Here is a 17,270-nt window from a genome sequence, read left to right as displayed (position 1 = left end):
GAGGGAAGTTCACAGCAATACAATCTGATCTCAGGAAACAAGAAAAATCTCAAACAACCTAACCTTACACCTAAAGCAATTAGATAATGAAAAACAAACAAAACCCAAAGTTAGTAGAAGGAAAGAAATCATAAAAATCAGAGCAGAAATAAATGAAATAGAGATGAAGAAAACAATGGGAAAGATCAATGAAACTAAAAGCTGGTTCTTTGAAAAGATAAACAAACTTGATAAACCTTTAGCCAGACTCATCAAGAAAGAAAGGGAGAGGGCTCAAATCAATAAAATTAGCAATGAAAAAGAAGAAGTTACAATGGATACCACAGAAATACTAAGGATAATAACACACTACTACAAGCAACTATATGCCAATAAAATGGACAACCTAGAAGAAGTGGACAAATTCTTAGAAAGGTACAATCTTCCAAGACTGAACCAGGAAGAAATAGAAAATAAGAACAGACCTATCACAAGTACTGAATTTGAAACAGTGATTTAAAAACTTCCAACAATTTAAAGATGATACAAATAGAGGGAGAGATATACCATGTTCTTGGATTGGAAGAATCAACATTGTGAAAATGACTCTACTACCCAAAGCAATCTACAGATTCAATGCAATCCCTATCAAACTACCACTGGCATTTACACAGAACTACAACAAAAAATTTCACAATTTGTATGGAAACACAAAAGACCCCGAATAGCCAAAGCAATCTTGAGAACGAAAAACAGAGCTGGAGGAATCAGGCTCCCTGACTTCAGACTACACTACAAAGCTACAGTAATCAAGACAGTATGGTACTGGCACAAAAACAGAAAGATAGATCAATGGAACAGGATAGAAAGCCGAGAGATAAACCCACACACATATGGTCACCTTATCTTTGATAAAGGAGGCAGGAATGTACAGTGGAAAAAGGACAGCTTCTTCAATAAGTGGTGCTGGGAAAACTGGACAGGTACATGTAAAAGTATGAGATTAGATCACTCCCTAACACCATACACAAAAATAAGCTCAAAATGGATTAAAGACCTAAATGTAAGGCCAGAAACTATCAAACTCTTAGAGGAAAACATAGGCAGAACACTCTATGACATCAATCACAGCAAGATCCTTTTTGACCCACCTCCTAGAGTAATGGAAATAAAAACAAAAATAAACAAATGGGACCTAATGAAACTTCAAAGCTTTTGCACAGCAAAGGAAACCATAAACAAGATGAAAAGACAACCCTCAGAATGGGAGAAAATATTTGCAAATGAAGCAACTGACAAAGGATTAATTTCCAAAATTTACAAGCAGCTCATGCAGCTCAATAACAAAAAAACAAACAACCCAATCCAAAAATGGGCAGAAGACCTAAATAGACATTTCTCCAAAGAAGATATACAGACTGCCAACAAACACATGAAAGAATGCTCAACATCATTAATCATTAGGGAAATGCAAATCAACAACTACAATGAGATATCATCTCACACCAGTCAGAATGGCCATCATCAAAAAATCTAGAAACAATAAATGCTGGAGAGGGTGTGGAGAAAAGGGAACACTCCTGCACTGCTGGTGGGAATGTGAACTGGTACAGCCACTATGGAGAACAGTATGGAGGTTCCTTAAAAAACTACAAATAGAACTACCATATGACCCAGCAATCCCACTACTGGGCATATACCCTGAGAAAACCATAATTCAAAAAGAGTCATGTACCAAAATGTTCACTGCAGCTCTATTTACAATAGCCTGGAGATGGAAACAACCTAAGTGCCCATCATCGGATGAATGGATAAAGAAGATGTGGCACATATATACAATGGAATATTACTCACCCATAAAAAGAAACGAAATTGAGCTATTTGTAATGAGGTGGATAGACCTAGAGTCTGTCATACAGAGTGAAGTAAGTCAGAAAGAGAGAGACAAATACCGTATGCTAACACATATATATGGAATTTAAGAAAAAAATGTCATGAAGAGCCTAGGGGTAAGACAGGAAGAAAGACACAGACCTACTGGAGAACGGACTTGAGGATATGGGGAGGGGGAAGGGTGAGCTGTGACAAAGCGAGAGAGAGGCATGGACATATATACACTACCAAACGTAAGGTAGATAGCTAGTGGGAAGCACCCGCATGGCACAGGGATATCAGCTTGGTGATTTGTGACCGCCTGGAGTGGTGGGATAGGGAGGGTGGGAGGGAGGGAGATGCAAGAGGGAAGAGATATGGGAACATATGTATATGTATAACTGATTCACTTTGTTATAAAGCAGAAACTAACACACCATTGTAAAGCAATTATACCCCAATCAAGATGTTAAAAAAAAAAAAAAACTTCCAACAAACAAAAGTCCAGGACCAGATGGCTTCACAGGGGAATTCTATCAAGCATTTAGACAAGAGTTAACACCTATCCTTCTGAAACTATTCCAAAAAACTGCAGAGAAAGGAACACTCCCAAACTCATTCTATGAGGCCATCATCACCCTGATACCAAAACCAGACAAAGATACCACAAAAATAGAAAGAAACCAATATCACTGATTAACATAGATGCAAAAGTCCTCAAAAAAATAATAGCAAACTGAATCCAACAATACATTAAAAGGATAATACACCATGATCAAGTGGGATGCAAGGATTTTTCAATATCCACAAATCAATCAGTGTGATACACCACATTAACAAACTGAAGAAGAAAAACCATATGATCATCTAATAGATGCAGAAAAAGCTCTTGACAAAACTCAACACCCATTTATTATAAAAACTCTCCAGAAAGTAGGCATAGAACCTACCTCAATATAATAAAGGCCATATATGACAAACCCACAGCTAATATCAGACTCAACGGTGAAAAGCTGAAAGCATTTTCTCTAGGATCAGAAACAAGATGAGGATGTCCACTCTTGCCACTTTTTTTCAACATAGTTTTGGAATTCCTAGCCACGGGAATTAGAGAAGTAAATAAATAAAAGGAATCCTAATTGGAAAAGAAGTAAAACTGTCACGGTTTGCAGATGATGCAATACTATACAGAGAAAATCCTAAAGATGCTATCATAAAACTACTAGAGCTCATCAATGAATTCGGTAAAGTTGCAGGATACAAAATTAATACACAGAAATCTGTTGCATTTCTATACATTAACAATGAAAGATCAGAAAGAGAAATTAAAGAAACAATCCCATTTATCAATGCATCAAAAAGAATAAAATATCTAGGAATAAACCTGCCTAAGGAGGAAAAAGGCCTATACTCTGAAAACTATAAGATGCTGATGAAAGAAACTGAAGGTGACACAAACAAATTGAAAGATAGACTATGTTCTTGGATTGGAAGAATCAATATTGTCAAAATGACTATACTACTCAAGGCAATCTACAGATTCAATGCAATCCCTATTAAATTACCAATGGCATGTTTCACAGAACTAGAACAAAAAAATTTTAAAATTTGTAAGGAAACACAAAAGACCCGAATAGCCAAAGCAATCCTGAGAAAGAAAAATGGAGCTGGAGGAACCAGTCTCCCTGATTTCAGACTATACTACAAAGCTACAATAATCAAAACAGTATGGTACTGGCACAAAAACAGAAATATAGATCAGTGGAACAGGATAGAAAGCCCAGAAATAAACCCACGTGCCTATAGTCAATTAATCTATGACAAAGGAGACAAGAATATACAATGGAGAAATGGTGCTGGGAAAACTGGACAGCTACATGTAAAAGAATGAAACTAGAACATTCTCTAACACCATACACAAAAATAAACTCAAAATAGATCAAAGACCTAAATGAAGACTGGATACTGTAAAACTCTCAGAGGAAAACATAGGCAGAACACTCTGACATAAATCACAGCAATATCTTTTTGGATCCACCATCTAGAGTAATGAAAATAAAAATAAACAAATGGGACCTAATTAAACTTAAAAGCTTTTGCACAGCAAAGGAAACCATAAACAAAATGAAAAGACAACCCACAGAATGGGAGAAAATATTTGCAAACGAAGCAACTGACAAGGGATTAATCTCCAAAATATACAAACAGCTCATGCAGCTCAATATCAAAAAACAAACAACCTGATTGAAAAATGGGCAGAAGACCTGAATAGACATTTCTCCAAAGAAGACATACAGTTAGCCAAAAAGCACATGAAGAGATGCTCAACACTGCTAATTATTAGAGAAATGCAAATCAAAACTACAATGAGGTATCACCTCACATGAGTCAGAATGGCCATCATCAAAAAGTCTACAAACAATAAATGCTAAAGAGGGTGTGGAGAAAAGAGAACTCTCCTACACTGTTGGTGGGAATTTAAATTGGTACAACTACTGTGGAGAACAGTATGGAAGTTCCTTAAAAAACTAAGAACTACCAGGCTTCCCTGGTGGCACAGTGGTTGAGAGTCCGCCTGCCGATGCAGGGGACGTGGGTTCGTGCCCTGGTACAGGAAGATTCCACATGCCGCGGAACGGCTGGGCCTGTGAGCCATGGCCGCTGAGCCTGCGCGTCTGGAGCCTGTGCTCCGTAACGGGAGAGGCCACAACAGTGAGAGGCCTGCATACCACAAAAACAAACAAACAAACAAAAAAAAAACTAAGAACTACCATTTTATCCAGCAATCTCACTCCTGGGCATATATCCAGAAAAAATCATAATTCAAAACGATACATGCACTCCAATGTTCAGTGCAGCACTGTTCACAACAGCCAAGACATGGAAGCAACCTAAATGTCCATCGAGAGGAATGGATAAAGAAGATGTGGTACATATATACAATGGAATACTACTCAGCCATAAAAATGAACGAAATAATGCCATTTGCAGCACCATGGACGGACCTAGAGATTATCATACTAAGTGAAGTAAGTCAGACACAGAAAGACAAATATCATAGGATAACACTTATATGTGGAAGTTAAAAAAATGATACAGGGGCTTCCCTGGTGGCGCAGTGGTTGAGAGTCTGCCTGCCGATGCAGGGGATACGGGTTTGTGCCCCGGTCCGGGAAGATCCCACATGCCGCGGAGCAGCTAGGCCTGTGAGCCATGGCTGCTGAGCCTGCGCATCCGGAGCCTGTGCCCCGCAACGGGAGAGGCCACAACAGTGGGAGGCCCGCGCACCGCAAAAAAAAAAAAAAGATACAAATGAACTTATTTACAAAACAGAAACAGACTCACAGACTTCGAAAACAAACTTACTGTTACCAAAGGGCAAATGGTAGGGGGAGGGATGAATTAGAAGTTTGGGATTAAAATATATATATAGTAGTGTTACTATATATAAAATAGATAATCAACAAGAACCTACTGTATAGCTCAGGAAACTCTACTCAATATTCTCTAATAATCTATATGGGAAAACAATCTGAAAAATAATGGATATATATATATGTATAACTGAATCACTTTGCTGTACACCTGAAACTAACACAACATTGTAAATCAACTATAATATAAAATAAAAATTAATACACACACACACACAACTGAGTACGAGTAAAACTGGGAAATCTGAACAAGGCTGGTGGATTACATTAACATCAATGTCTTGGTTGAGATATCCTACTACAGTTTTATAAAATGTTACTATTGGGAGAAACTGGGCAAAGTATATAAGGGATATCTCTCTATTATTTCTTACTGCATGTGAATCTATAATTATCTCAATAAATATGTAAATGAAAAGAGGATCCATGCATTTTAACTGCTAGGTATTTAACAAATACCTAGTAAATTTCAGAACCTCCTGGGGTTGGGCATTCTGATCAAATCTTAAGAAGGACAAAGTAATTTTGAAGACATTGCTGGCCTTTTTCTTGATTCATTATCTAGCTAATAAATAGCAAAAGCCTACATCAAGAAGCAAGAAGAAATATCCAGCCAGAAGGCAAGGCTATGTGCCCTGTCAGTTTAGAGTGATAACCACACTGTTCACTTTGGACAGCACTCTAAAGTGAGACAGACACCCAGGGGCTGCTCAGGTTCCCCCTCCCTGGCTGATCAACAGGGACCACAAGGACAGAAAGTGTCAGGACTTAGGCTGCAGTGGACTGGAATGAGGGCAGTTACCACTCTGCTCTCCTGCAATGCTGTCCACTGAGAGGGATTACTGAAAACCCAGAACAAGGGAGGATTATGTTGCAGGGATTCAAACACACAATAGGAGGAATGGTTAAAGAATCTGCAGAAATTTAGCTGGAGAAGAAAAGACCTGGGGGCGGAAGGCAGTAGGCCACCGATAATAACTAGTTTTTTCAAGAAAGAGAAGGGCTGCCTGGATGAAGAGGAATTGGATTTATCTTTTATGACCCCAATTAGTGGTAACCCCATTGGAATTTTCAGTTATCAACCAAGAGAAGAGATCTGGTCCACGTTTTCTCTCTTCTAGGCAGTAAATAAAATGTATACTAACAGCAGTACTTCGTAATGTTTACATGTTAACATTCCAGGTCCCAGAAACAACTGCTGGCTCCAAAGCCAGAGCCTCTCCTTCCAGGGGAAGTTAGGAAACCAACGTCCATTATCCTGATCCGATCGAGGCACACCAAACACTCCATTGTGAGCAACAGTGCCTTCCTGGGAATTCCCTGGCAGTCCAGTGGTTAGGACTCTGCGCTTCTGCTGCACGGGGCATGGGTTCAATCTCTGGTCAGGGAACTAAGATCTCGCTGCCACGCCGCTGTGTGGCCAAAACAAAAACAAAAAAACAAACAGTGCCTTCCCACCTACGCCCACCTCCCAGAGAGGAAGCTTAGAGAATGATCAATGCGAAACTAGATTTGGACCGAACACAGTGATAACTGAGTTATCAGTAACTCAGTTATCAGTAACTCAGTTATCAGTTATCCGTAACTCAGTGATTAGAAACAAAAAAACAAATGCGAAGGATATGAACTAATTAATGAGCTTCACCTCACCTATCAAAGACTCACATTAAAGCAAGCTTTCCGTCCCCTGGATGTCAGCTGATCCCTCTGCTGCCCATGAAGCAGTAATGTAATAAAAGGGGAAGGTAAATGGAGTCAGAAGACTGAGCTGGGCTCTCCCTCCATGGCCTACTGGCTGTGTGACCCTCGGTGATCACTAAAACGGTCCGGACCTCAGTCTCCTTAACTATAAACAAGGACAATGCTTCCTGCTGGTCAGGCTTATTCAGAAAATGCATGTTCAAGCTGAGGGTAGAGAAGGCTTCCAATAGAGGTTTGTCCCCTCTGAGCCTCTGTATGTTGGTGAACCACACCACCTTCCTTCAAAAAACTCCCTTTCACATTTTAACAAAGGAAAACAGTATCTTACCTCAATAAAAAACACGCCTATTACTACAGTTAATCAGAAACAGAAGCGCACATGCACACACAGACTAGAAAATGTGGACTTAATTTCAATCCTGAATCAATAATACTTACAGCTATAACCCGGTAACCCCATCCAGTCAAAGCCAAAATCTGCCGGAAAAATACATCAGCAGTTCCGCTGACGGGAGGGAGAAATATGAGAGGACACCTGATATTTCTGGGGCCTGCATCGTAGAGCGACCAGATCTTACTGTCATCATCATCCACAATAATCTGGAGGGAAAATGATAAGAAACAAAATGAAAAACCTCATGGATTGGGTTTTATATAGTTATTTCAGCACTATAATTTCACTGACAATTTTAATACTACTGCCTTGGTTGTTACAAGCTAATGAGGGGATCACACCAGACTAGCACATATAAAAAACGGCTTTGTCTCCATTTCCTTCTTCAGTGCTGACATAGTCCATGGAACTGCTTTATACTTCTCCCAAGAGCTGTTTTTTCTATCAGTTTTGAATTTTCCTCCCCAGCCATGATTATATGAAATTTATTGTTTACCATTAAACAGTAAACTCTGTACATGGCATCTGATTTCTTCCCCATACTTCTGCCTGTGTGTGTATGTGTGTGTGTGTGTGTGTGTGTATGTGTATGCACGCACGCACACGTGCATGTGCGCATGTGTGTGTGCACATAGGAGGAGGACAATTTGCAGAGTCATTCTTGGGTGCTGGCCCAGAGGGCGGGCTGGGATCAGCAGGGTCAGTGTGTGACCAGGGGAAGTGAGGGGAAGAAACGACTCCAGCCTCCAGGGAGAAACTGGGTAGAGATGGGACCTCTCAAAGAGATGCTTCAGGAGCCTGATCTAGACCAAGCCTCTGAAGGGGAGACCTCTGCTAGAGAGAAGGGACGAGGCAGGTATAAGCATCACTGTCCCCAGAGAATGTTTCAAACTATTCAGTCAATGTGGGGAATGGGCTCAGGGAAAAACTGGCTTTTGGGGGAAAAGGGGGTAAGAAGGAGGAAGGTCATCAGAAACCTTCCTGATTTAGTGGTTCTTGATCCAAAAAGGGACACAGATGAGCATTACATGAGCTGAGACAAATCAGGTGTTTAGCACAGAGGTTGGCAGATATTGAGTGTTCAACAGTGTCAAGAGTGTTAGCTACAGTATGCACTGCATGATAGTTTAATTTCTGTTCTCTTTGGCTGACTTTTTGGTATTTGGAAAAGTACATTAACTGCTTGAACTTCTGCCAATGCAAATCAACGCTTATCCTTTTTACATTAAAAAGTTCAAGGTTCTATTTTCTGAGAGCTCCTAACTGGCAGTGCTGTGGGGCCCATGGTGTCAATGTGGTCACCGGCATCACTGGGAGCAGACAAACAGGGCAGGGCAAAGCCCAGAGGGCCCTAACCAACACCTTCTGGACTTCCCCGGGTGACAGTATATCTCATGATTATGTTTTTGCCCTTTGTATTTGCCACTCACATTTTTTGCTTTTCCTGTTTCTTTTTGCTATGATTGTAGTAAAAAAAATCTCAGTAACCTCTGATGGTGGTATGCGGTAAATTCCAACCTTATAATAATAAAATTCATATGAGATAAGATATTCAGATCTCTGAAATGAAAATCTAGCACTATGAAATTTCAAGCAAACTTTTCATGTCTTGTGGGCCAAACTGACCAAAGGAGAAAATTACATCAATGAAACTACTACTTCCAAGAATATTTAGGTAAGTTTGTGTTGTTTTGGGTCTGGTGATTAGCTTGCTGAGTGAGTCCATCAAGAGGAGCTCACATGAATTACTTGAGGGGATGGGACAAGGCAGAGGGACTCTGGGGGCAATTCTCCTAGCATGAGCAGTAGTTCCTGGGGTAGCAAGAAGAAAGGCGGGTTCCCTTTGGTAAGCTGCCAATTAGTTCTGGCTTTTTTTTTTAAGGAATTTTTTCTTTTTTTAAAGAAGTTAATTAATTTTTGGCTGCGTTGGGTCTTTGTTGCTGACTGCGGGCTTTCTCTAGTTGCGGAGAGCAGGGGCTACTCTTTATTGTGGTGCGCGGGCTTCTCATTGCCGTGGCTACTCTTGTTGCGGAGCATGGACTCTAGGCGCACGGGCCTCAGTAGTTGTGGCACGCAGGCTCAGTAGTTGTGGCGCACAGGCTTAGTTGCTCAGCGGCACATGGGATCTTCCTGGACCAGGGATCGAACCCGTGTCCCCTGCACTGGCAGGCGGATTCTTAACCGCTGTGCCACCAGGGAAGCCCAGTTCTGGCTTTGAAGCCAGATTAACTTGATTTAAATTTAAACTCAACTGGACTGTGTGAATTTAACATGTTAACCTCCATGAACCTCAGTTTTCCCATCTGCTAAGTGGGCACACCACTATCCACTCTGTTAAACTGTTGAAAGAATTAAATAAGATATTTGGGGACTTCCTACAACAGTGCCAGGTATATAGCAGGTATTCTGTCTATACATGGAGACTGTATCTCAAATTTCTATATGAAGTGTAATTCTGTTATCAGTTCAAACTTGCATGATACTTCCACAGCTATCTATCCTGACAAAATAATTACAACAGAGACATAGATGTTCTTCAGATCATAGTACTCTAATATTTCTGCAAGGGGATCAGCAAAGATTTTATTCTGACACAACTTTTGTCTAGTGTGATCCCCAAACATTTGGGATTAACTTGGGACTCAGAGTCAACAAACTTCAATATAAGTGTTTAGCGTTTTTAGACATCCCAGGCATATAAAGTTTCCAAAAGATGACTATGGCAGAATGAGTATATATCATGGCAAACAGAGGACCTATAATGTGACTCACTGTAAATCTTAAATCTGAGGAACAGGAAAATGCTTTCTAATAGAATCTAACTGCACTTACTGTACAGCTGCAGTTGCTGTCAGCTTTCTACTAAACTATACAGAGGAGTACACATATTCCTGCTTGCTTGAATATGTAAAAACAATTATAAAATAATGAGTACAGTTATTCTCACTTTTACTCTTGAATGAGTCCCAAAAGCTGATTGTACTCGACAGGGAAGGGGTGAACTTTAGGCTCTCCAACCCAGTCACAATACTTGGCAATAACCTTTACTCTCGAACACTACTAAGACATAACACCTAAATCACACATAAAAACAATTACAAGATTTTGCAAATAAGAGGTGTAGTAAAACCATACATACCTTTTTAAGGGGGACTGTACTTCTAAACCAGTTATAATCAGGAGAGACTTTAATCTCTCCCATGATTAGCTGAAATGGAGGTTAACCCTGAAATAAAAGCATGTGATGTTTCATGTCAAGAATTCATGTTTACATCAGCACTAAATGTAGAGTCTGGTCTAGCTCTACCAACAATACTTTAAAGGATAAAACTGAGGAAATGGGCTATTTCACCTTGTCGGCATATACTTAAACTACAGAAAACAATCTGGTGAAAACCTATAATCATGGAGCAGGAAGGGCCCCAAGAGAGAATTATTCCAACCCTCTTAGTTCCTCCAGAAGAAGAATCTGGTCTAAAAAATTCTAATGACTTACCCAAGATCCCACGGCTATTGCAAAACCAGGACCAGACACCGGACAGCCTTTTCTGACACCTGACTGTCTGTCCTAGTTAAATGATTCCAAATGCAGTAGCATAACCTATCTTTTGACAAGATCTTAAGAATCTATGCTAATAAAGATATTCCTGTCTGATAAAATTCTAGAGAACAGTCCATACTAGAAAGAGGAGCTAATGTAAGCCTGCTTCCTCATAAATTCATAAAATGCCGTAAATCTCACTCTAGGGGAACATAGCTTCAGAAACTCACACATAGTTTTTAATGTAAAATACAGGAAAACTTGCTGTTCATATGGATGTGGTTAAAAGTGATATAATGTACTCTGAGAGATCCATGATAAGATACCAGAATAGACCTGAAGGCACAATAACTAGCAACAAAACAAAACATGTGCCTTTAGAAAAAATGTGTGGTCTTCTGTTGTGAGATTAGTGATTTCCAGCTTTTATAGCTCTGTGACGTTGGAAAAGTCACTGACCCTTTTGGGTCTGTTTTCTCATCTGTGACTATTTCACCACTCTCTCTCCAAAGCGTTGGACAGTGCTTGGTACAGAGCAGGCATTATCTGTTGACTAAATAAATGACTACATCCTAAGCAGGCCAAACTAGGCAATCCTAGAGTCCCTTTTAACCCATAACCCGGGTACCTACGAGCTTTCCATTAGCTGGGCATCTTCAACTTAAAGGCTACCCCTCTTTGCTCAGGGATCTGTGTTGTGTTGTAACAGGAACCTGAAAATTATAGTTCCTCGTTGCAGATTCTTATTGCCCAATGGAGAACTTCCACCCATCAGTTTGGAAGGATTCAAATGCTTGTTTGCATCATGTCCTCTACCCCAGCACAAGCCTGGATTTTCCTAGCAGGGCTAGGATGAGTTTGAGACCCTAGGACTTAACTCCTGCGATGACTCTGAACTGCCATTTTAGAGGGGCTGCTTCTCTGGACTGGTCAGGAGCTGGGGATTCTAAAACCAACGAATCTTCCTCCTTGGCCCTCCAAATCTTCTCCCTCAAGTACGCAGGGCACTGAGCAATCTCAACTGCTACCTCTAACCTTGGGGGTTACTAAACTGAACCCCTAGGAGATGGTAAATGTAGACATCCAATATTAAACTAGGTTTACAACCTTGACACTGTAATAATGGTCTCTTCTCTCAAGGCTAGGATGGTACTTAGAAAAGTTTATTAAAATCTTAAGTGGCTCTAAAATATCAAGAAAATTATCAGCCAGTCTTATGCTGAAAATCAGTGTGCACAGATGTATTTCTTATTCATACTGAAATAAAGAAAATCATTCTTTGCATATTCATTTTCTCTTAACAAATATTAACATGTTAAAAATTGAAGCCATTTGAACTACAGCCTTTCTCTGAGCTGGTCACTGCTTTTAATTGAAAGCAACTAGCCCATATAGTTAATTCCAGAATATTTTCTACCTAGACAGACTTGAAATATTTCTCTATCATCTAAATATTGCCTAATGGAGACATTTTCTAGTATTGCAATACTATAAACAATCACTATTCGACAGGAGGAAATATCAAAAACATGTTTAGAAAAAAAACCTACTCAACAGATTTATAAAACACTTTAGCTAATTAAAGCCAGAAAGTATGCTTCTAGATTCACCAAACTTGGGATAAAATAAAGTATTCATAGTTTGAATCAGTTGCAATCTACAAACCAAACTACCATACAAATACATATACACACATCATTCACAGGCACACACATTCACTGTCATCCACTTCTTCCCTCAGCAGTAAGTAGAAAGATGTTCCTCACCGCAGTCCTCAGTATTATCCACTACCACCTAACAGTATAATGTTTTATAACTAATTTTGCTGGATGGAGAGATTCCACCCAACTGTGACTAAATTTTTGTAGAGGCAAGTGATTTTAACACTTGTGCTAGTTTGGCAGTACATGAAAGCTAAGATAGATACCAAATGTTGCATCTGACCAACTGACGTTTAAGTGAAAAAAAAAAAAAAAAAACTGCTGCAAAGGGAAAGCAGCTGTGAGTGGTATGAAAAGGAAGTTTGTTCTCCCAGCTCTCTTTCATCCACTTCAGGGGAATACTTTTCCAAGTCACAAGGGGAACATTCTGCATAGGGCAAAAAAAAAAAAAAAAAAAAAAAAAAAGTTCACTGAGACTGTAACTCAACTGGTCAGTATTAAATAAGAAAGAATGTGGACCACGAACTCAATGCTGATTTGATCTCTCACAATTCTTCACAAAAACAAAAGCACCTGTTCATGTTGCTGGGAAAAGGGCTGCAGGAATTTTGCCTTAATCTTGCCTAAGGAAACCCCTCCTCAGGGAGTGCTCTGGACACTGGGGCCTCTCTGGCCCTTGTACTGCTCGACAATTAAACTGCTCGTTGTGAGTGTGCACCAAGCATTGCATGCACTTATCCCTCAGGGTTTCAGCAGAACCAGCCAGTTTACAGTCCACTTATCCCTCAGGGTTTCAACAGACCCTGCCAATTTACAATCAGTGAAATTGCCTTCACAAATGTTTAAGTCATCTAACCAGTTTAACTAGTCAGAGGTGTTTTTATCCTTTATCCCAATCATATGATCTTCGTATGGACAATCTGTGATTATTATTAACACCAGCAATAACGAAATATTAGAACCTGAGAGTCTCTGGGCAATGCCATTGGCTTTTTAATGCAAGCCTCCATACCTCACCACACCAGTACAGAGCTATTTTTTTTTTAAGTTTCCTCAGGGGAAGATTTACCCCTCCTTTCTTCAGAAACTTATTCCATTATCTTCTAAACCTCATGGGAGGAAAAGCTGACTACTTGACATTTTGACGGTGACACCTCATCTTATACTCTGTCTTAGTATAAAAGCTTTTGAAAATTTGCACACAGCTATTCTATCACCCCTCAGTCTCTTGAAGCTTTGTGCCAACAGGAGCTGGAACATTGTAGGTGGAGACAAAGAAGCAGCACAAATGCAGAACTTATGACTCCCTAGGAAAAGTGAGACAGCCTAGCCCTGCTACTTTCCTCATGCCTCCTTCACAAGCCTCACACCTGGCCCGTACTCAGCAATGACAAAGGCATTTATCACTTTCAGGCTGAGGTGCAATCTCCAAAATAACTAGTCTGCTCAGAGTTCTTAAAAGTTTGCAGGACAAATATGTTCCTGGGCTGCAGCACTGTAGCCCCCAAATGGTATTACAGTTGTATGCCCAGGTCAAGCGCCCCACTGCCCACCCCAGGCGACCCACACACAGACCTCCACCTTCTCCCAGGCCCACTGATGACAGCTACACAAAGGCAGGGGCACAGGCACACCAATCACCCCCATAAACTCAGGCTCGACCTCAGACACACACAGGGACATGCAATCACGTGCATGGTCACATGAACCGACCCACTCGGGGCCACACTCACAAAGTCACACCGACAGAGGCAGCCGCGCACACTACAAACCATACTCACCTGCAGCCACAAACGCGTCACACACCCACATCCCCCGCTTCCCAGGGCCTCGCTCACCCCTCACCTGCCGTGGCCGCCCCCAGGCCCCTTTCCCTCCTCCCCAAGGCGGCTCTTCCCTCCACTACGGGTGCGGGCCTGGGAAGCTGCTGGGCCTGGGTCGGGGCCGGCGGCTTGAGCGCTCAGTACCCGCAAGCGCTGTGGACCTTTGGGGCGCGCTGGAGGGCCGGCCTCCGAGGGGCGGGGAGCGCAGCCAAGCGAGCCTCGGCCACCGCCCTCCCTCCTCCCGAATCGTTCGCGCAGCTGGCTCAAGCCTCGCGTTTCCGCGTTCGGAGGGGCGGGGCCACGCAGCGAGGAAGGGGTGGAGCTGCGTGACTCCGGCGGTCACCATGGCGACGGGGCGGGTTGGACCACAGGGTGAGACTCTGGCGCTCTATTGTACATCCTGCCGGGTGCGGAGTCGGCATCGGCTCTGGCGGTAGCGGCGGGCGCAGGGAGGAGGTCCGAGGAGCCTCTGGGTCAGTTCTAGGTCACCCATGTGACGTGAGCACCTAGGGAGAGGTCGTGGGACTGGAAGAAAGGGGCGCCTGACCCTTGAGATCTGCCTCCGCCTGCAGTTCGCGCCCTCTTGGAGGAAGCAGATGCCGACCTTTTCTCTCCGCCGTGTAAAGCTTTGTGGGGATCCCTTTGGGTTACAGGCTTTGATGAACAGGGCTTTGTATACTCTCTTTTCTTGGCAAGATTTTTTTCCTTTGGCACAGCTACAGACGCCCTCCCTAATCCTCCACTGTAACGCCCCCACCTCCCTTCCCTGACTTGTGCTGAGGTCCTGAGGATTTCCGGGAACAGCTCCCACTGAGCCTCCAGCTCCTTCATCACTTTCCTTTAAAGGAATAGAGAATATTAATCTATTTATAATCATTTTTCTTAAGATGTTGCAGAGGTCACGACTCTCCTTTTCAGTAAAATATTTGGAGGTATGAAAAGGTTGAATAACATGTAAATCTCCTTGTTGGAAGTTTTTTAATGATCCTTCAACAAGATCCTGCTGAAAATGCCTCTCCCTCATCTGTGTTAGGGAAAACCTGTACCCTATTAAAGGCCTTTGCCTTTACCCTGACAACTGTTTTGGGGATTAAGGTCAGGGGAGAATCCAAGTAAACTGCATCCTAAATCATGACTTCTGCCCTCCTGCTCAGGAGCCCTGGTTCCCAGTCTAGAACTTGGACAAATCCCAAACGAATTTCCCAAGAGCACAGTAACATATCCGCCTTTTTTTCCCCCAAATCACCTTTTCGGAATTTTGAGTCAGTAACAGAAAATGGTCTTCTATTATAAGCACCACATAGCTGCTATACAGGGAATGTTTTTGTGGAAGATTTTTAACTTTGGGACTTTTTCTAAAAAACTTGGAGAGGTTTAATGAATGGAATACCTGGCAAATCACTGGTTGTATCTATGTAAAATCCATTATGGGTACTCATTACATTGTTTATCTGTCTCCCCCAGTGGGCTGGGAGCTTTAATTTAGAGCAAAGTGAACGGAGTGATTTAACCAGTGCCTTAGCTATTATGATCTGGTTCATAATAAGTACTAAATGTGTACTGAATGAACTAATTAGCAAATAAAGAAATTTATCTGCTTGTATTCCTAAAGCTGTATTCCTTATATCCCATACTTCAGACCTCACTTGAGTATCAGCCCTGAAGAGACATGAACTATGGATGTGCCCAAATGTATTAGAAGTCCTTATTCTGTTAGTTTGGTAATAATAATTTTTAACTTGACTGTTGATAATGGAAAACTATTTCGCTATGTAGATATGTTTTGTTATATGTATACTTTTATTAAAAGAATCAAACCCAAAATAATGAATGTTTTGTTTCCCTTAGAAAAGGAACCCATGGTCATGTTTGGATCTTCAGCTGGTCCATAACACATAGCAAGCACATTGTCCATTCCCTAATCTGAACAAGAAACATTTAGTATCTGTGAATTCCAGCTGTCCTGTAACTGCACAACTGCAGGAAGCAAACTTTTAACCCAGGGCAGGCCACAGTGCAGGCAGACCTGGTGGATATGGCTGGGAGGGTCTGCAGCTGTCATGGTTGGGGTCTGCTAGATGGTTCCCACAGCACCAGTCCCTGTGTGAGAATCTCACTTTACAAACTGGAATGTTCACAAAATACTCTGTGAACACCGAGCAAAGTAAACAGGTGGCCAGCTGGTTCTCAAAATTGCCCAAACCCAAGCTCTTTTCCTCAAATTTATCTTTTGACAGGATAATATTTGTTTCAAAACACATGTGCAAAATAATCCTAGCTCTCTCTCTTATACACATATACATACCAAACAGAGTAGTGGTTACCTCTGAGGGGAAACTGGGAATAGAAGGGGTGTTGAAGGAGAAGCTGGCTTTAGATTTAGTATTTGAATTTATATAAGCATGTATCCATATGTTATTGTGTGACAAAAAATTACTTAAAAGCAACTATATTCATGCTTTAAATGCTGCTGTAAACCTGCTCTAAATCCTTCAATAGCTCCCCGTTGCCTTCAAGCTAAAGTCCAAAGTGTATGGGCTACAGCGGGTCTGACTCTCCCAAAGGGCCCATTACACCCTATGAGGTCTCAAACCTCTAGGCATTTGAGTATGCTCTTCCCTCCACTCAGAGTGTCCCCCCTCCACCAGAGTGAATCTCCCCTATTTTGCTCCCAGGAACCATGTGTGAAAAAGTAAAAGAGGAGCAAAACACTTAGTTTTTCACACTAATACCAATTCTTGGAATACCATCCTTTTAAGCTTTCCAGGGTACAATCGACTGTAGTGTTATATATCAAATTATGCTAAGAACCAAGATTGAAAATGAATGCTGTTTCCTCATTGCCAGGCCCAGTCTGTGACATAC

General features: G+C 41.5%; 1 protein-coding gene across 2 annotated transcripts in view; it reads right to left on the bottom strand.

The window, feature by feature from the left end:
- The window catches only part of SPG21 (SPG21 abhydrolase domain containing, maspardin), a 40,492-nt gene extending 25,771 nt beyond the window's left edge, over positions 1–14,721 (bottom strand). The window contains exons 1-3 of one of the 2 annotated variants that reach the window (XM_032624789.1): positions 14,428–14,721; positions 10,520–10,606; positions 7,425–7,586 (exon numbers count right to left, since the gene is read on the bottom strand). In XM_032624789.1, coding sequence (XP_032480680.1) covers positions 7,425–7,586; positions 10,520–10,582 — 225 coding nt within the window. In that variant the 5' untranslated portion in view covers positions 10,583–10,606; positions 14,428–14,721. Of the gene's footprint in view, positions 1–7,424; positions 7,587–10,519; positions 10,607–14,363 lie in introns of both variants that reach the window. The other variant, XM_032624788.1, reaches the window with a different exon arrangement.
- Positions 14,722–17,270: the final 2,549 nt, after the last annotated feature.

Source organism: Phocoena sinus, chromosome 2, assembly GCF_008692025.1.
Source record: "Phocoena sinus isolate mPhoSin1 chromosome 2, mPhoSin1.pri, whole genome shotgun sequence".
NCBI classification, from domain to species: Eukaryota; Metazoa; Chordata; class Mammalia; order Artiodactyla; family Phocoenidae; genus Phocoena; species Phocoena sinus.
Note: the sequence above shows the minus strand (reverse complement) of the source record. Positions and strands in the feature narration are given on the sequence as shown.